We start from the raw sequence: 20,127 nt of genomic DNA, 5'->3' as shown, positions 1-20,127 counted from the left end.
GGTGGTCATTATACGTAGCCAGACAACCGTGGCCTTGGAATCCCAACCAACTTCCGACCGCTGTGCCAGCCGCCTCCTGAACTCCTCATCGTACCTCCACCACGCGGTACCCCCATGAGTCCTGAAAGCGTTAAAAATGACATCTAAGTATACAAACAGCTGTGGGGCTTTCTCAGGCGATTTCTGAGTCAGGACACATCCCAAAACAGAAAACGCTTGCACCCAGTTGGTGAATGTCTTCGCTACCTTAGGTTTTCTTTCCACACCACGCTCAAAGCGGCGTTCCCTATCCACCGTCACAGAATCCACAGATATTAAGGACCAGATGTCCACATAATCGTTGCGAAAAATCTTTTCCTTCATGTCATCTGAAAGATGATAGCCGAAGGGAGATACACCACAAAAATAGGTATCCCTATATGCCGGCAAAGCTAGTGTGAAGGTGGACGTGGAAGCCTCAACCGTGGCTTTTGCCATTGAAGGAGGCGACACTGCGGCCGAAGGCGCACCGGGCGTAGCCCCCAACAAGGACCTAATGGACGATAACAATGCAGAGTCAGACCCAGAACCACCCCACGCCTGCAAGCAAGCTGACTCACCAGTCGCTGACGAAGGCCTTGGAACCGAGGTCGACCTCTCAGGAGCTGCAACCGCCATCGCTGTAGGAGGACCCGAAACCGATCCTCTGCTGGAACGACGAGATCCCACCGAGCCCTTACGGGACCTGTTATCGCCATGTTGCCTTTTTGGAGACGGAGTACCCGATGATCCAGATGAAGCATTCCGTGATGAACGTGAGGAACCGGATCGCGAAGCAGACCTGCGGCCGCGGGAGCGGCGCCTTCTATCCCACCTTGACCGGGAGCGAGAAGCCACCTGGCGCCTGGACGAGGTAGAGCGACGGCTGTAACTAGAGCTAGCCCTAGACCTCACTGAAGAGGCCCGCCGCTGGCCCTGGGCCAGCACATACCCCGTGCCCAGCTCCCCCGGCCATCAGCGGAGCGATCAGAGGAGCAGGATCGGTGTTCGGATCAAGGGGCGTGAGCTCCGGTCCTAGGATATCGTCCTCAGAGGCAGCACCATCATCCACTTCAGCAGGCCCTAGGATGGATGAAGGCTGGGGGTTAACAGTGAAGGCCCGAAGATGCCTGGGCTGTATACTACGGGCCGAGGCCGGGGGCTGGGAGGGCATATGTAAACCAGCTGCCCCCGGGCCTTGGGCCAAAGCTAGGGCTGGGAGCGAGCGGGACACAGGTCTGAGGGAGGGACTACCCCTGGCTGCGGTGCGTGTAGCATCACAGCTCATGCTGGCAGCGCAAGAAGGAGGATTAACCCCCCCCCCGACCCGGCTGCCACACTAACTAATGGGCGCCAGCACCGGCCAGAGGAGGATTTGGCCGGGACCGGAGTGGGGGGAATGAAATCGGGGGATTCCCCTCTCTCCCCCACCGCTTCCGATCGCGGTGACAGAGAGGGATCGCGTCCCCTGTTCTAGCGGTGAGAGGGGGAAGGTGCCCGGGGGAGCGTAACAGGAGCCGGGGGAGCTGCAGGTACAGGGGTACTCACGGCCGCCTGCGCTGATGGGGACAAGCGCTGCGGCGGGCGTAACAGCCTACCAGAGCGGCGCACGTCCGGAGCTGGCGGAGCAGTCGGCGAAGAAACTTCGGCCTGTGCCTCCGCAAGCAGGGAGGACAGCCAGGCGGAGCCTTCAGCGCGTATGCGCTGACGGATGGCATCTTCAGAGGCCATAGCAACGCTGGGTCTTGCAGGAGATGCTTGTTCACGAAGAAGGATTCCCGAAAGAGGGTGAGTGACATCACCCTCACTCTTTTAAGACCTAGGTTCTGCCCCCAGGTGTGGCTACTAACCGCCCTGCCCCCTGTCACGTAGCCCACGACCCCACGCTATTCGCCTTTTTAAAGGGGAATTAACCTGACCCTTAGTTAACCCCAGGCTGCCTGCAGTCCCTAGCCCAACGGCTATATGCCTACGGGCTGACAAGACAGGTCCAGTCACTTACACATTTCTTCCAGGAGGAGTCATACTTATTACTGTCATCACATATCAGTGATTTTTGGTGTTTTCACCATATCAACATCACCATCACTAATCACCCGGTTTCCTTGATGGTTCCGAAAGTTTATTTTATCAAGCAGCTTAAATCTGCAAGCTGCTTACACATGTAAGCTTTGGAGAATATCCTATTTACAAGGGAGACCTAAGGACAGAGGTTGTTTTAATAAGCGAAATGTAGCTGATTTCCAAGCACTGCTGGGTTGTATAATGTTCAGTTCACACTTCTTTATGGAACTATTTTACAACATTTTGTTTTGCTACACGCTTGAGATGTTTTCCAGGAAATAGTAGATGAGGTTAAAGGATTTAGCTAAAATGAAACCACAAAAATCCTAAATTTTAAAGCAGTCTACCATAACTGGTACATGAAGCTGTTATGCTTCAATTACAATTCTAGCACACCCTTGTGGCTGAACGAGGAATTGAAGGTTAAAAAAAATGCTGCAATAATGTAACTGATCCTTACAGTAAAATCTCCTCACTTATTTTATCAGTTGTTTTGTAGAAGTTATTGTTAACCAACGCCAGGATTTCAGAGGAGCATTTTTTAGTCAAGGAAGAGTATGCAGCTTGTACAGGCGTACTCACAGTTCTGGGCTGTTTTGCCTGAAATCCTATCAGTCGGCCCTTAAGTGTACTTTTGAAATGTTCACACAGTACATTAACGAACCCAATTGTGTGATGTTATATCTTATGCCTCCTATATTGTGACTTTCTGACTAGAGCAGATTTGACTAAAGTAAGCAGCTCCTAGCGCTACCTCAATTTTAGCAGTGTTAGACTGTTAGCTTTATTGGAACCCTCATATAAAGCTAGCACACTGCCGCGCCATAACCTCAGAACGCCGGATCAAGCTTACAGTGGTTTGAGGTCACCACCGGCCTATGGCGTGGGAGTGGAAGAAGCAGCGTCTCAGACCACCCCCTCATAAATATGCCGGAGCGCTGTAAACTGGGGTACGACGTTGCGGAATTTTAAAAATTTTTTTGTGACACTTTGTACTTCATGTTAGTCGAAAAATTTTGGTGGTATGTTTTGCATTTATTTACAGGAAAAAAATATATTTGGTGAAAATTTGGAAAAATTCTCAATTTTCATGTTTCGCTTTTCCATCAGTCATAACAGCAAAAACATACACCCCCTCAACATATGTAAAACAACTTTTCTGAAGTTTGCCAACCCCTTGCTTTACAGGGGTTACAACAAAATGTACACATTCTCAGTGGATAAAATACCAAAACGCGCCACAAAGTTTGTTCCACAACTTTTCCCGAGTATAACAATACCCCATATGTGGTGGTAACCTGCTGCATTGCACATGCCAGGGCATTGAAGGGAAGCTGCACCATTATGAGCAGATAAGTTACTGCTTAAAATGCAGTGTTGGCCCTTCACGGTAAATAAGTGATTTTGGCATTAGTTTGGACACGGTCTCCAAAAGGGACTGGAATAGGGGATGTTCATTTTTAGGGGACTTCCACTAAAAGTTTTTTTTCTTTTTTTAAATATAAAATAGTGTTAAACAGTTTTTCATCCCCCCCCATACAGGTTAGCTTGAACAAGCAATGCTCTTGTCGATAAGATGTCAGAACACCCCTGCACGCCGCGGTCATGTGCGACATCAGCGTGTATGGGGTAAAAGCCCTCGATTGGAGGAATCACATTGGTTCACATTGTCAGTGATCACAGAACGTGCAGGGTGTCAGACTGCATTCGAAATGCTTTATGATGCAGTTCCAGCTTCCCCAATATGTAGCATAACCAATATCGTACTGAATACAGCATTAGCTCTGTTGCATATCAAAGAAATTAGCACAAAATATCAACATGCTACTGAGTTTAGTGCCCAGCATTGATGTCAGTTTGTGCCACCAGACTCTGTATGATAGGTGCGCGGGGTAGACAAACAGCCACAGCAAGGTAATAATTTGTATACTAACTATTATAGAAAAAGATGTATTTTAATTGATGTATTGTACAAAAAAAATCTAGCTTGCTACAGATGTGCTGCTGAAGTCTCCCCTGATATTTTGGGACCATTTTTATTAAATTAATGTTTGTATGAGTTTTTAATTGTATGAAATAAAAATTTACAAGTTTTTTAATAGATCTTCCTTGAGATCTGTATGATAGGTGGTTCACAGCAGTATGAATTCACCCTTATTCAAGTACTGGAAGCATATTGTGGGCTCAAACTGTTCCCTACAGAGTTGGGTCTGATACTAAGTGAGAGATGAATGCAACTTGTTTTATATGTGTTATAAAGGTCCCCACAGCAATTCAGGATAAGACAAAATACTCTTGACTGCTCTTCAACCCCGTCATACAGTCACCATCAGGGCCCAGAAGCACTCGGAGCAGGAGACACAAGCCATTGAGGAGCGTGAAGTCCTTATTGAAATGACACGTTCCGTTTATCAAATCTTGGAAAACCCCTTTTAAGCTGATTACAATAGATTTTTTATATAGCGGGGTAAAAAGACAATCAATACTCTTCAACCCTTTGGTCCTTTGAACACAAAACCTACTTAACCCGATTTCCTGAAAGTTCCTTTTGGATTTGTGTAGCCATGCTAACTTTTACCTTTCTTCCATTATGAAGCTTAGCAGAACAAGTTCAAGGAAAGACAGACAAGAGAAGTCATTTCAATACTAGCATCCTTGATCCTTCAGTAAGGATGTCTTTCTGCTACTCTAGATCTATAAACTATAAATTTTCAAAGAGATTAAAGTATTTTAATCCACCCAATGCAGTTTTATTCAAAATAGGCATTTAGTCAGTGGATTAAGTGTTCATAAAGACAAATACAAAGGTTTTTTGGGTTTTTTTTTTTAATTTCCAAATACTTTCATAAAGGTACCTTATAATAATGTCTTTCCATTTTCTAGTATTGACTGTACATATTGCTATGTGAATGTTAAAAATACAACTTTAGCAAAACCACATAACATGTCTAAGGGATCATATTTAGTCTTGAAAACCAAGTCATTAGTTATCACGCAAATAAAATAGAGCATTAACTTTCTAGAGCCAAATTCAGGTGAAAGAGGCCCCATCTGAGTTCCCATTGGCTGTCGATGGCGCTGGTGTCAGTGCATCAGCAGTTTGTGGAGATGCTCCTGCTGATTGGATTCGACTCTGAAAAACATTTTAGAACAAAGTTTTAGTCATTTGGTTTATTAAACCACACACACTTGTCTCTTCCAACTGAATTGGCTAGGCCATACAAAAAGCTAGCGCAGCCAACAGACCACAGGAAGAAGTTCATTTGTGCTCCTGTTTGAAACCAGCAGCTACAGCAAGCCACCAGCCTTGATTCAGGGCAATGATATGTCATCCCAACATATAAAGGATACAACCCTTGCTGGCCTACCAACTCTCAAAACACGTGCACGTCAGCTAAGCCAAACATACACGTGTAATGGAGCGAACTGTGTCCAGAAAGAATGAATTTCAACTTGATCGATCTTCCTAGACATCGGCCTCCGAAAGACATTAAACTATCAGAAAAATGTCTTCAGCTACCTTAATACAAGTCTAGAAGTATAGAAAGAGGTACTTTATATACCTGTCTCACAGATCCCACTAAGGAATCAGCTGTCAGTAGTGTGTCACTCGCATTGCTCTGTTCAGGATCATCTGACAATATTTCAAATGGAGTTTTTGAAACATCATTTAAAGCCATTTCAGCAGAAGGGTCAAAAAGGAGAGGGGACGGAGGACACTGCATGCCATCACCCACAACATCAAGGTCCTAAAGGAAGAAAAAAAATTTAAACAAAAAAAAACAACAACTTTTTTTTACCACCAGTATCAGACTCATCACCCACAGAACTTACATCACTGAACTCAAGTGGCAAATTCTCTGTGGGCTGCAGCTCAGCTGTACTCAAGTATAGCTCCACAGGAGCCACATCCATTGGTTCAGCTACAGGCAGCACTGGCTCAGACTTGTACATGGGTGATGGTAAACTGTAGTGAAGAGGACAGCAGGGCTCCTCAGATAGGCTAACAGGAAGAGTTTTATTGCAAGGAACTTCTTCAGATCCTGCACACATCTTGAAAAGTACTTGGTTACTGTCTTGACAAATATCTGGCAAGGCTGAATTAAGGAATGTTTATATTTGTTACCATAAAAAAAAAAAAAAAAAAAACATCAAATAAAATTAATCTCAAGTGTAGCATCCATTGTAAAAAGCTCAGAGTTTGAGATGATTTTAAAGAACAAGATGGTAAACAAAGTCTGCAAAGCTAGACTGCAGACATGGGTTTCATAGAAAGTCATCAAATATTGGGGGGTTGCATTAATTTGTCAAAAGTCTTTGCAATAATTTGTAATTTGCAATACTGTGCCACCAGATTTAATTAGGGTTTTAGGCCTAAAAAGGGTGTTATCTCAGGGAATAGCCAATTAAATATTATGGTGCAGCAAACTAGGCCAACTCATGATAGATTAATCACCAGATACAATGATTAGTCTGGCCCAGGAGAGAACGGTCTAGTTCTACTCTGCACTGTTCTACAGACCAAACACAGCAGCAGCCTATGTGTCCGCGTCTCCTCACTCATTCTCCTTTTCCTGCCGCCTCAATGCACATGACAGGAAGTGAGGATGATGAAGCAGGCGATTTGAGCTTTTACTATTTTGCCCCACAAGGAGATCGTGTGATTTCTTTTATAACACACTGCACAACTTATCTAGTTTAGCGCATTATACTGTTACTAAAAAAGCTTTCTATTAGGCCACAATAGCGACTACAGGCAGCCCAAGGGGGCTCTCAGGGGACTAAGGGATTAAACACCCAGGAAACTTCAGGTGTTAGGGATGATACAGCCCAGTGCCGACAGTAGCAGGGTGCAATGTCCTGAAATGATCTTCTGTAGAAAGGTGTTACATCAGAAGAAGTACCTTAAAATGTCATAAAAACCCAATACAACGCTTTGTTTAGGTGGAGATTGGCAGTAGGGATGTCCATTGCTGAAGTTTTTTTTTTGTTTTAATAAATAGGCCACAGGCGAAAGGATACGAGACAGGCAGTGCCTGCTCATAGGAAGGCTTGGATTAGAGCAGCGAACATCTTCAACAAAAGCAAGGCAACGTTGACTGGATCTTGTTGTATGAGCCTGAATGAACAAACAAAGTTTTAGTGAAATGGAAGGAGAAAAAAAAAAAAAAAAAAAAAAAAAAAAAAAAAAAAAAAAAAAAAAAAAAAAAGGGAAGCCACGATACATTATTTGACAAATAAATTGTTTCTTCCAACTGAATTAGCTGGGCCTAAACAATGGAAATGGCACAGCTAACAGACCACAGGAAGAGTTTATATTGGCGCCTGTTTGAAACCCACAGCTACAACAAGCCACAAGCCTTGATTCAGGGCCTAGTCCCTCGTACATAGTGTTCACGGTGCGCTCAAAGCTGGCATATACTGTGAACATCTGACACTAGACAACAGCATACATAAAATCAGTGTTTAGAAGGCTGGAAAATCTGCTCAGATTCAATTTTTCCTGAAGAGACTCTGGAAACTACAGAGCATGGTTTGTGTAATAGGCAATTCCACTATTTCCCATACACTAGTTCTTGTTGCGCCATAACTTGTCAATCCACTTAAGCTTTTAATCCCCAACAAATGGCTTTTCCTCTACTGCCTATGGTTAACATAACATTATGATACAAACCATTTATCCTGAACTGGAAATAAAAGCAGACACAGTTGTAGAACATTTCATAAACATTGACAAAAGAAAGTTAAAATATACCAAAACTAATTCAGGAATAAAACCTACTTGCTGGGATCCAACATCTGTGGCCAAAATGCGACGCTCTTTGAGTTGCCGATGTAGAAGAGCCTCCACACCATATCGTTTTCTATAGCGACGCAATGCTTTTAGTTTCTTCAGCCCGTCACGCTCTTTAGAGGAGAGTCCCTCTGGTCCAGCAAGGAGGCTACTCCCTAGGGTAAGGGAGAGACAAGATACTGACCACCAGAATAAGCTAAAAATAAATGTAAACAAGTATATAATAAATTACATTTAGTCTAAGTGTTTTAGGTGTTTATTGTGCACAGCAAAAGTACACAATGGCCTCTATGGAGTGTAACTGTTAAACAGGAAAATTTATAAACAGTTATCCATGAAAAGTAATGTTAATTCTTCACCATATAAAAATGAATGTGCTAGCAGCACCAGTTTGCAAAAAGCAAAAGAACATACCAATAGATTCATGCTCCATCTTTACATTGTGCAAATAACTTCGTTTCTTTTCCTTCAGCAAGTGCTGCAGTCTCTTGAACTGATCGATGTACAGAGATTGGAGCCGAATCAGCTTCTCGCGCATTATGAGGGTGACTTCTTCTGCAGTGTAAACTCCAGCATGTCTATTAAAAAAAATTTAAAATTATTCCATTTCTGCTGAAGCCTTGATTGTCCAGGGGGTATCCCCACCATAGTATAGGTCAGTAATGGTGACCCTATGGCACAGATGCCAGAGGTGGCACTGAGCACTCTGGGCAACCGGGCCATCACCTCAGCACAGCTTTTTCAGACAAGACTCAAATCCTCATCATGCAGTCCCTGGCCACCCAGGATGTGCTGTGCTCAGTGCCTTAGCAGCCTGGGACTACAGGAGGAGCAGACAAGGCTGTGTTATTATTGGAGCTCCCACTCTAGGACCCTCAAGGCTTTCTTTTCAGGAGATCCTGGAAGGAAGCTACAATGATAATCTAAATTTTTCCTCTTTCTTTTAACTGTATTGGTGTCCTCAGGACGCCGATACAATTAAAAGCCGTGCCAAAACAGGTAGCAACATTTTGGCACTTTGCATTTAAATAAGTGGGTTTGGGTGTAGTTTGTGCATTCTGTCTCTAAAAGGTTCGCCAACACTGGTTTAAGTAATCCAAAGACTCCCACAACTGAGGAGCAGTGCTACAGTGCAGTACGTTCCATTTTACAGGTCAGTGATGTCACATTCATTCATTTTCTGGTCTTTTTGTAACACCGCTCCAGTCAAATGAGCCACAATTCTCTCCAATAGGGGAGGAAACCGACAAATGAACGTAACAGACAAAGTACTTGTCAACCCCTTTAAAAGCTGCCCAGAGTCCAGAAATATTAGTTCACTGACAGTTAAAACTTGAATAGAATATAATTTTGGAAGAAGTAAAAGTTTGATTAATGTATACATTAGCGATAAGTATGAATAGCCAAGACTTACTTCAGAGGATCCTCCTGATCACTGTCCAGACTGTCTGCTTCACTGTCAAGATCTCCCATCCAGGTCTGATCCACCGTTACAGCCTCATGGTCACTATCACTGCAGCTGTCCTCATCTAAGTGATAAGATATTACCATTAGCAATGACTGGGTTCCCCAAGTGTAAGGGCCAGTTAACGTTTTATTTCATCATTGCAAGCTCTAGTGCAATTTGAGCCAAAACCATGTGTGAAGACTACATAGAGATTGTATAATTAAGGATTTACAATGATTCTGTGTGTTCAATCACTCCTGGACTTGGCTCACAAAGGACTGACATGGACTGACCACTTGTGTGAACAAATGACTGATGTGGCTGGATTTCACAGAACAAACACTGTGCAAAGGGCAGGACTATGGGAAACCTAGTGAAAAACAATACAAAGAGTTCCTTCTTTCATGAAGAAATACAGAGCCGAACAGGATTATATGATGTATTATAAAAATTTCCATTATTTTTTTGCACACTGTATTTATGTAGAAAAACTAGAGAAAAGGAAGATGTAGATGAAGTACTGAAAACATACCAAGAATTCGGCTAGCTTCACTTCGGCTGCTTTCTTGGGTCTGGGTACCCAGCTCTCCACGGGCATATGAACTTAACTGGTAAACCAAAGACTCAACTGTAGGCCCTGGGTTTGATTTCTTAATTTGAGCCTGGAGTGCCAGTGCATTTCTACGAGCATGCTCCGCACAGAAGGAAACCCTGTAAAGATCAACATAGGAGATTCCAAATTATTACTGGAGACCATACAGAACTGGAATCCTTCCACTATGCAATATTCTCATGTACAAAACAGAATTTTGGAAGTCAAGGACTAACCCTTAACCATCACTGTTATTTGTTTGCTTTTTACTGAACACCTGCTTAAAAAAAAAATAAATTATTAAATTAAAACTACACAACTTAGTTTTGATTGGCTCCAATTTGGGGAATGCAAGACGTTTTATTCGGTTTTTCAAGAAATTGGAAAACTGCCAAGGGGTTTTCCCATGAATACAAGTTAGGCCCTAACTTACTGTTTGGTGGGAGTAGCCCCAGTGATGATACCCCCACAGATCAAGTAAACAAGAGAGTTTACTTGACATGAGTGTAATGGAGCAGACGGCCATGCATGACTGTTGTGCTACATACATCTCAATGGTGCTGACAGGAATTGCTGAGTACAATTCCCATATACATGGGAAATGCCTTTAAAGGGAACCACATTTGCACATATACAGCCAGTGAAAGGTTTTCATAGAGTCCTATTCACTTACTGACATCCTTCTTTTAGCTAAAATTTGTTTGGCTTACATCCACATAAATCAACTTTTATCTTATATTATCTTGCATGAGAGGGGGGCGTGTCATGGTCACCCGGCCCCTCCCATCTAATCCTCCCCATGCTTTACGCCTCCTTACTGGTCACAGTTCATGTCATGTGGCCAGAGTGTTATCTCAGGTACTTTAGCCTCTTAATAACAGCAAACTGTACTCCATGCATGTATCTGAGCACATGAAGTGACAGCTGCCTCCATGGAGTCCTACTCCTTTCCATCCTCCATATAGGCTGCTGTGATTTCATGTAATCACATACATTGCGTAGTTTGCTATTATAAGAAGGCTAAAGGACCTACGATGCTGTCACTGGTCACATGACATGGTGCCTTGTGTTATACACATCTGTACATAGAGCTTTATATGTCTGCAGTTAAAGGAAACCTACCACTTGAAGTGGCAGGTTTCAGATAGAAATACCGAGCACCAGCTCAGGGTGAGCTGGTTCCGGAGCTGATTTTTGTTAGTGTTTTAAACCGCTGTATTGCGGTTTAAAACACTTTTTAAACTTTATAGCCGGCGCAGGGAGGTACGCGCTCGGCGCTTACCATGCGCACGGCTCTCCTTCACTTCCTACGTAGCTGCGCGCACGGTTGCACGCATGATAAGCGCCGAGCGCGTACCTCCCTGCGCCGGCTATAAAGTTTAAAAAGTGTTTTAAACCGCAATACAGCGGTTTAAAACACTAACAAAAATCAGCTCCGGAACCAGCTCACCCTGAGCTGGTGCTCGGTATTTCCATCTGAAACCTGCCACTTCCAGTGGTAGGTTTCCTTTAAATATTAGCAGAGGGTCCCCAAGTACAAGGAGGCAGAGCAGTCTTTGAAGAGACACAAAGCTGTCAGTCAGAATAATGGGGTGTAGTTCACTGCCAGACTGAGAGGGAGAAGAGTCACAAACAAAAGACAGGAGTCACAAAATCTAATTATCTGTAATTAAAGTACCATGTCCCTCTAGCTGCTAATTTTAGGAGATATGGGGAAGACTTTAACTCTATCCGCAGGCAGTTACCCAGGGTAAAAAAAAAAAAAAAAAAATCTCTTACTTGCATAATATCATTCTGTACTTAATCTAGGCTTTCAGGCTGCCCAAGTCAGAATGCAACACCAATCATTTACAAGTATATCGCCCCATACAAGCAAATGAGTCAGACGGCACATGGAAAGCATTCTGCCTACCCATCCTTTTTATCGGTCTTGGGAGCGGCACTGCTGCAGCGGCGGCTGTTCTTGCTGGAGACATAGCTGCACTGCTTGTACGGGGCATTCCTGTCTTCTAGGATATGTTTGATGCAGAACTCATAGGCTTCCAGGCGAGGCTGGGAGCATGGCCGGTGCGCATAGGCGCAGGACAGTGCTTCATAGGTCCTGGGGACAGGGGTAAGGCGGCCTCTGCTGGGCAGGACGTGGATCCGAATTCTGTTCATCTGAAAGACAATGAAAGCATTAAAAACAAATGTAAAACATGTAAGAAGTGAGGAGCCCCAGGAGTATCAGAGTACACCTCCAGTATACCTCTGTACAGCCTCCAGATCACCTCATGTAGTAATAAAACTTTATTGTACAAGGAGTAGACACAACAGCCGCAGGCCCGGATGAGGCACTATACATTACATATCCCCTGCTTATAAACTGCAATGCATTAATAATACACGTACAGCGGCACCTAGCACATGTATGAGCTGATAGGAAACGCTGAGTGACTCAGCACATAACCCGATGCAGCCGCCATTTTACCTGCACAGCCGCTCCTCTCACACTGAGACAGAAGAGACAGGCTGTCCAGCATTCACTTCACTAGACACGCCCCTAAATCCATGATTGGCTCCTTTAATAAGTCGACGCCACTGTCCCTGTCCTCTCGTTCTCTGATAGGCCGCGATGTGTATCGCGAGACTAAGAGAGCCTATGAGAAAGGAAGAAGTAGATGTTGTCCTGGTAGAGGCGGGACGGGTTATGTTCCGCCGCCATGTTTGTTATGTAGCAGAACGAAGCATAACATAGGAAGTGTATAGTGATTAGCGACGACAATGGGGAAGGAACCTGCACTGTAGAGTTATATGTACCTCACCCTTCTATTCTATCCGCAGTTATCACGAGATGGATAGGCTTTTCATACATGTATAGACTTTATATTGAACTGTACACCAACATTTCACACCTGCAGGTTAATGGAAGGTACTTGTCACTCCCGGTGAGACTGAGAGCAGCCCACGTGCATGGCATGGCCCTGAAAGTGAGAACAACAAATCCAGGAGTAGAAGGAAACTAAAAGCATACAAAAAGAATCCTGACCAAAATGTTAACTACCAGGGGAAAAAATACACAAATTTCCATGTGCGATTCTGCCGAGTCTCTCCCTTTTCTGTCTGGATTACATTTTGAAACGTGATAGGGCGCGTTCACAAGATGTGTTGCTTCACGGTTTTTTTTTATGCGTTTTTGACGCATTCCAAATGCTTTAGCCTTGATCATGTGCTGAGGTTACATTGTGCTTCCACTGCATCTGCTAAACCGCAGTGTAACCTCAGCATGTGATCAAGGCTGAAGTCTTTGGAATGCCTCAAAAAAGGGACACAACACATTGTGTGAATGCGCCCATACACAGGGTGCGTTCACATGTTCAACATTTGTGTTACAAAATGCATATGTTAACACATAATAAAAAGAACAGCTCAGCTGATTAACAAGTTATGAATTAAGCAGCTTGTAACTTCAGTCGTATTTTCTTGCATACTAGGGCTTGTTCTCTCAAAACGAAACCATGGTGACCGCTGCATCAAACATTCGCAAGGGCTGCAGACATCTCCTTAACCCCTTAATGCTCTGCACCGTAGCTCTACAGCGCAGAGGTACAGGGAATGTATGAAGAGGGCTCACGGCTGAGTCCTCTTCATACAAGGGTGGGGGTTGTTGCATATTGCAGCAAACCCCCACCGCTAATAACCGCGGTCGGTGCTTGCACCACTTGCGGCTATTAATCTTTCTGTCGCCGGCGGCATTTAAAGGACGGCGGCGCGTGGGAGCCGCCATCTTTATTTTGATCGTCGCTCCCCCGAACATCATCGGGGGGCGGCGATCGGTTGCCATGGTAGCCTCGGGTCTTTGTTTGACCCGAGGCTATCTGGCTTCTGCAGATTCGTTACAATGAGCCAGTGGCTCATTGTAATGAATGTGCTGCAAAAATGCCATATATTGCAATACAGAAGTATTGCAGTATATGGTAGGAGCGATGTGACCATCTAGGGTTAATGTACCCTAGATGGTCTAAGAAATAGTGAAAAAAAAAAAAAAAGTTTAAAAAATAATAAAATATTAAAAATTCAAACCACCCCCCTTTCCCTAGAACTGATATAAAACATAATAAACAGTAAAAATCACAAACATATTAGGTATCGCTGCGTCCCAAAATGCCCGATCTATCAAAATATAAAAACGGTTACGGCCGTCGGTGACTTCCGAGGCGGGAAATGGTGCCCAAATGTCCGAAATTTTGCAAAAAAATGACACCTCACACAGCTCCGTGCGCCAAAGAATGAAAAAGTTATTAGCGTCAGAAGATGGCAAAAAATTTTTTTTCTTTTTTGTACACATTCGTTTAATTTTTGAAAATGTATTAAAACACAATAAAACCTATATAAAATTTGGTATCACTGCGATCGCACCTAACCAAAGAATAAAGCTGAGGTGTTATTTGGAGTGCACATTAGAAGCCGTAAAAACTGAGCCCACAAGAACGTGACGCACAAAATAAGTCCTCACACAGGTCTGTACACGTAAAAATGAAAAAGTTATGGATTTTTGAAGGTGGAGAGCGAGAAATGAGCGAAAAAAACTGCGTCCTTAAGGGGTTACCCCTTAACGCCGAAGCCACTTTTCACCTTCCTGACGCGGCCCATTTTTTCAAATCTGCCCTGTGTCACTACAAGTGGTTATAACTTTGGAACGCTTTAACATATCCAAGTGATTTCGAAATTGTTTTCTCGTGACACATCTTGTGAGTCATAACCGCAAAAAACATTCACTGTATGTCTACTTTATGCCTCCGTATTTTTTTTATGCATACTCTTATTTTTGTAAGATGTTATGGGGCTTTAAACATTAGGTGCAATTTTTCACATTTTCATAAAAAACGCAAAATCCTGCTATTGAGGGACCTGCTTAGGTTTCAAGTCACTTTGAGAGGCCTAAATGAAAGTAAAACCCCATAAATTACTCCATTATAGAAACTACGCCCCTCAACGTACGTAAAACAACTTTTATGAAGTTTGTTAACCCTTTAATTTTTTTTACAGGGGTTAAAACAAAATCGGATACAATTTCAAAATTAAAATTTTTTTTGGCTAAATGAATGTGTTTTTCATAAAATGTACAAATTCTCAGTGGCTAAAATACCAAAACGCTCCACAAAATTTGATACCCAATCTCTCCCGCGTATAACAATAACCCCATATGTGGTGGTAACCTGCTGTATGGGCACACGCCAGGGCATCGAAGGGAAGCTGTGCCATTCAGAGCAGATTATGTTACTTTTTATTGGCTATACAATCTTTATTTTTTTGGCAATTTGGACATATAAGGGCTTATTTTTTTGCGACATGAGATGCACTTTACAAATCCTTCATTTTAGTGGGTCATTAGCTTATTGATGAGATTTTATTAACTCTTGAATGTATGGAGGAAAAGAAAATGGTCACAATTTTGGGTTTCTTTTTTTGTATCTTTTTGGGGTCGTACACTGTACACTAAAAATAATATACAGGCAGTCCCCGGGTTACATACAAGATAGGGTCCGGAAGTTTGTTCTTAAGTTGAATTTGTATGTAAGTCCAAACTGTAAATTTTATAATTGTAGATCCAGACAAAAAAATTTTTGGCCCCAGTGACAATTGGAGTTTAAACATTTTTTGCTTTAATGGGGCCAAGGATTATCAATAAAGCTTCATTACAGACACCTTACAGCTGATCATTGCAGCCTGGGACTATAGTAACATCCAGAGATCTTCACCAGAGGTCAGAGGGGTCCGTCTGTAACTATGGGTTGTCTGTAAGTCGGGTGTCCTTAAGTAGGGGACCGCCTGTATTATCTTTATTCTATAGATCACTATGATTACGGTGATACCTCATTTATATCGTTTTTTTATATATTTTTACAATTTTACTGGGAAAAAAACGAATATAGGAGAAAATTTCATTTGATTTTGCATCGCCATCTTTTGGAGAAATCTCCGATCGCAGGTGTTAGAGGCGGGTGTTGGCTATAATATATAGCCGACACCCGCAGCTTCTGGCGTCGTCTCCGTTCTGAGTTTGACGTACATTTACTGCATATTGCGGGAACGCTCCTCCCGCCATGCAGTAATAGTACATCAAATGTCGGGAAGGGGTTAATAATCCTGGAACCTAACCTAAGGTGTTAACATTTTATTTTAGTAATATGTAAATTAACTGGAGAGGCTACTCGGGCGTGTACTAGCAATGGGAGCAAAGGCTAGTACACGCCCAGGCAGCCCCTGCAGTTAATTTACATATTACTAAAAAAAAAGCTTTTAACAATTTAGGTTATCTCCCAGGATTATTACATTACAGATTAAGACATAGGGAGGCCGCAGAAGTCTACCATCAGATCTACTTCTGATGAGTTTCCTCATGGTAGGTTTCCTTTAAGGAGAAAGGAAAGAGATGCAATGGAATTACCACTTTAACAATCTTTTTGAACGTTTTTGTTATTATTGGAATGTTGGTTATTTAACCACTTCAGGACAGTTTGTACTTTAAGGCTCAGCCCGTTTTTTTTCAAAATCTAACCAGTGTCTCTTCGTTGTCATAATAACTTAACACTTTAACTTATTTTACTGATTTAGAGATTGTTTCCCACGTGGCATGTTGTAGTTTATATTAGTAGTATTATTTTTTTTTTTGGAGGTAAAAATTCAACAAATTAGGTAAAATGTAATAAGTCGCACCACAATTTTTTTTTTTTGTAGAAAACTTTTGCCATTTGTCCTCTTTCTATTTCCATAATTTTTTGAACTTTTGCTTATTTTTTTTACCGAATTTTAGGTTTATAGTTTTAGTAGCAAGTTCTCAAATTGAGTGCACCACTACCTCCTCCAAACATACACTACTACATCCTCCGTATACCGCGTGCACTACTCCTACTATCACGGCGCAATGCAATTGGGGGGGGACAATGGGGGAAAAAAAAGAATAATGCAAGGAAAAATCGACGATGGTGATAGTGATTGTGTGGCAGTCCCTACAGGACAGATCACACATCTCTCTCCAACACCATCAAATGCAGAATGATGGCATTGGAAAATAGGGGATCTGTCCATGACGTAGATCAGTCATTCCACAGGCACATAGTACAGACTGCACTCATTTTGATAAATGAGGACCAATGACTGTTAGATAGTTCATGTTCATATTGCATAGACATGTTCAATTCATCCATCCAGAAATGTAGTTTTCCACAGGACCTAGTCTCTATTCATTGAACAAACATAGAAACATATTTTTATGGTATTCACATCTTTATTTTTTATTTATATATAATCCCTTTTATGATTTTTTTTTTTTAAATAAATGTTTTGCTTAGAACGGAAAAAATTAACGAACAGTTACAAAAGACTCCACATGTAATAAACTGAAAAGAACAGTCATGAAGGGTATCTTCACACATGCTATTCTCTGCCTGGTATCAGACAGACTTGCACACCTTGTAGCTCAGATGTGACCAATCAGAGCCCAGATTCCTGTGTCCATGTATATGGTGGGTGAGGATGCCTGGACGTTGAACAGAGCAGTAATACAGCAGTATGCGGCCTAAGAGGATGAAGTACTGCAGATAGAGGAGCATTTATGGGAAATAGCTACAAACAGAGAATTCAATGAAAATATCCACACAATGTAAAAAGCTAATGGGAACCTTTGTTTGATACTTTAACTTTGGATAAAGCAGAATTCCAACCATATTACTTTGTAGGATGTTTCTCATTATGAAATTAAAGATACTGTTTTAGATTCTTTATAATTTTCTTTTTACATAAATCTTTACAATTCTAAAGATGCAAATAAGAAACATTTACATTGACTATGCTCAAGACAGATACTTCGATCATGAAGCAAATATCTACAGACAATTTCTCACAGAACAAAAAATAAATAATCCAAAAAAATGGAGAATATAGTGCATCCAAATATATCATTTGTTTTCCATAAACAGATGGACTTCATGCCTAGAAATTTGTCAATTCTGTGCCCTTTTCTATTCCAATTGTCTAGTGATATTTTTAGTACTAAGCCACAGAAGTAACAGCTGGCTCCTGGGGTCTATGGGTGCACAACCCAGTGTGGATCAGGCGACCCACAATACCACTGGTATCCAGGGAAATGGCATCTAATCCACAACACATATTCATTGGTGCGATTACAATTGTGTACAAATTTAGGCCTCATTTACACCGATGTATTTAGAGAAGTTAACACAGTGTTCACATGTATTGCATATCAAAACGCAATGTAAATGCCACCACAACTGAGGAGAGGAGATTTGCCTTATTACACTGCTGTTAATATTTGCATTTTCGAAACATGGAATGTGCTTACATTGTGTGCTGCCGTTCTAATGGTTCCAAGCAACTGGAAAGAAAAAGGAGTAAATTATTCATTGATTCTGCCACAACAGAAAACATTAGCACAGGCTCCAAGACTTGCTGAAACCTACTAAGAGAAACATACCCATCTGATGGTAGGCTACAGGGGTGTGGAGTAGCCTCTCTGGGCAGTTGTAGCAAAGGCTACTCCATGCCCAGTAACTTCTTGGCGCGCTCCTCACAATGCTCCCACTGTTCTATGCCCCGTCGGAGCTCTGAATCAGCGCTGACAGGAGTGCTCCTCCTGTCATGCCAGAGCTTTGATGGAGAAGTGAACACAAGGATCTGTAGCAGGAGCGCACCGAGGTTGTGCAGGTAGGGAGGGATTGCAGAGGCTACTGAGGTGTGGATGAAACTTTCCTTCCACTGCCCTACACTCCACAGTAGCCTCTCCGGAAAATGTACATATTAGCTAGATAAATTTAAGCTTAGTTTAGAATGCATTGTAGGGTTAGCTAAAGATAGATTAGGCCGTGTTACCAAGTTGCGCTTTTTGGTGCGTTTTCTACGCATTGGGAAATACACCCCTGCTCCTCGTCCATTAAAATGTGTCTTTTTAGCCCTTCTTTCTCCATCTTGCATTGTTGCTTTAGTTTTATGTTTGATGAAAAAGTTAAAGGAAACTGCTTCCCTGAACTAGCAACTTTTAATGCATTTTTAATGAAAGGCGGGGAAGACAATGGCTTTCAGATGATTAGGATTATAAAATGCATTTGCAAACTGGTCTTTTGGCTCTAATCAAAACGCATGCATTTCCGATGTATCAAAATGCAACAAAAATGCAAGGTGTGAACTTGGCCTCAGTTTAGTAGGTTAATAGAAACCTACCGTCAGATCTATCTTAATCGGTAGATTTCTGATTGTAGGTTTACATTAAAGTGTCAGAATCGCAGAGCAAAATAAGAAGTGATATTCACCTGACCAATTCCTGTTGCTCCCATTTAAGTGTTAACCATAAACCTGGACACACACGAGGGCCACGGTTCACACGCAGCATTTGTGGTTTGTTTTGAAACTCAAGGCAAAGGCTGCGAGGGAGGGGCTTGACCAATCGCAGATGCGTTTCTAGAGAAACACTTGTGCAAGGGAACAAAACTCACCGTGTTTTGTATGGTTCCCAATCGCAATTATTTCACTAGAAGCACTTGTGGCATTGGGCAAGCCGTCTCTAGAAAGACACACTGCGTGTGAACATGGCCTTAGGGGCCTCTCACCCATAATCCCAACAAAACAAGAGTGTCATGTTGTTGAATAGCTGAGTTTAGTATCTCACTTTAGGATGAGGTCACAATAGTTTTGCAATGCATTTAAAAACGCTCCAAGAACGAATCGTGTGACCGCACCCTAAGTTCCTATGACATATTGGTTAGGCTGAGGTCACACGTACCGCTAGGCGTCCGCCATAACGCGCCGCTAGCGCACAGGTGGAGGTCCTCGGTCCGAACGCACATACGCTTACAGAGAAACGCATGCGATCGGCTTAATCGCATGCGTTTCCCTGGAAAAGCATGTGCGTTTGGGCCAAGGACCTCCCCCTGTGCGCTAGCGTCGCGTTATGGCGGACGCCTAGCGGTACATGTGACCGCGGCCTTAGAAGGACAAAACCTCAGCTCATGTGAGCAGCAGAACTTCCTTCTAATGGTTACTGGGAGACCAATAACTGCTTTAAACTCCTGAAATTTTTCTACAACACACTAGGAGAGTTATTCAATATAATAGGATGATCCTTCAAAATAAAAATATTAAAGGTTCTGCTGCATAAAAGAAAAAAAAAAATCTGCACTATGACAAAGTAGAGGCGTAAACATGGACACAAAGACC

At 42.5% G+C, this 20,127-nt stretch overlaps 1 protein-coding gene and 2 non-coding genes across 5 annotated transcripts; all 3 read right to left on the bottom strand.

Moving 5' to 3' along the window:
* Positions 1 to 4,808: 4,808 nt before the first annotated feature.
* On the bottom strand, positions 4,809 to 12,529 carry KANSL2 (KAT8 regulatory NSL complex subunit 2). Of its 3 annotated transcripts, none has more exons than XM_072135164.1 (10): positions 12,386 to 12,529; positions 11,828 to 12,075; positions 9,856 to 10,034; positions 9,291 to 9,405; positions 8,291 to 8,454; positions 7,865 to 8,031; positions 7,105 to 7,201; positions 5,917 to 6,170; positions 5,646 to 5,831; positions 4,809 to 5,215 (listed from the first exon to the last, which is right to left on the bottom strand). In XM_072135164.1, exons 2-10 carry the CDS (start codon positions 12,073 to 12,075, stop codon positions 5,114 to 5,116), a joined length of 1,512 nt encoding a protein of 503 aa, XP_071991265.1. In that variant the 5' UTR covers positions 12,386 to 12,529; the 3' UTR covers positions 4,809 to 5,113. The 3 variants fall into 3 exon arrangements, with proteins under 3 accessions (XP_071991265.1, XP_071991266.1, XP_071991267.1); XM_072135165.1 differs by lacking the exon at positions 12,386 to 12,529 and adding an exon at positions 12,307 to 12,382; XM_072135166.1 differs by lacking the exon at positions 12,386 to 12,529 and adding an exon at positions 12,164 to 12,291.
* LOC140120087 (small nucleolar RNA SNORA2/SNORA34 family) lies at positions 5,270 to 5,404 on the bottom strand. Its single transcript, XR_011853516.1, has one exon. It is a non-coding gene; the product is annotated as a small nucleolar RNA SNORA2/SNORA34 family (small nucleolar RNA).
* LOC140120088 (small nucleolar RNA SNORA2/SNORA34 family) lies at positions 7,323 to 7,458 on the bottom strand. Its single transcript, XR_011853517.1, has one exon. It is a non-coding gene; the product is annotated as a small nucleolar RNA SNORA2/SNORA34 family (small nucleolar RNA).
* Positions 12,530 to 20,127: the final 7,598 nt, after the last annotated feature.

Source organism: Engystomops pustulosus, chromosome 2 (assembly GCF_040894005.1).
Source record: "Engystomops pustulosus chromosome 2, aEngPut4.maternal, whole genome shotgun sequence".
In the NCBI taxonomy this organism is placed as follows: Eukaryota; Metazoa; Chordata; class Amphibia; order Anura; family Leptodactylidae; genus Engystomops; species Engystomops pustulosus.
The sequence above is the reverse complement of the archived record's forward strand: the minus strand, read 5'-3'. Positions and strand labels throughout refer to the sequence as shown.

Coding starts and splice junctions, on each gene's coding strand:
- KANSL2 (XM_072135164.1), bottom strand. CDS start 12,075: ATGAACAGAATTCGGATCCACGTCCTGCCCAGCAGAGGCCGCCTTACC. Junction 9,406..9,855: donor TGAAGCTAGCCGAATTCTTG/GTATGTTTTCAG, acceptor CTTATCACTTAG/ATGAGGACAGCTGCAGTGAT. Junction 8,032..8,290: donor GATGGAGCATGAATCTATTG/GTATGTTCTTTT, acceptor CCCTTACCCTAG/GGAGTAGCCTCCTTGCTGGA.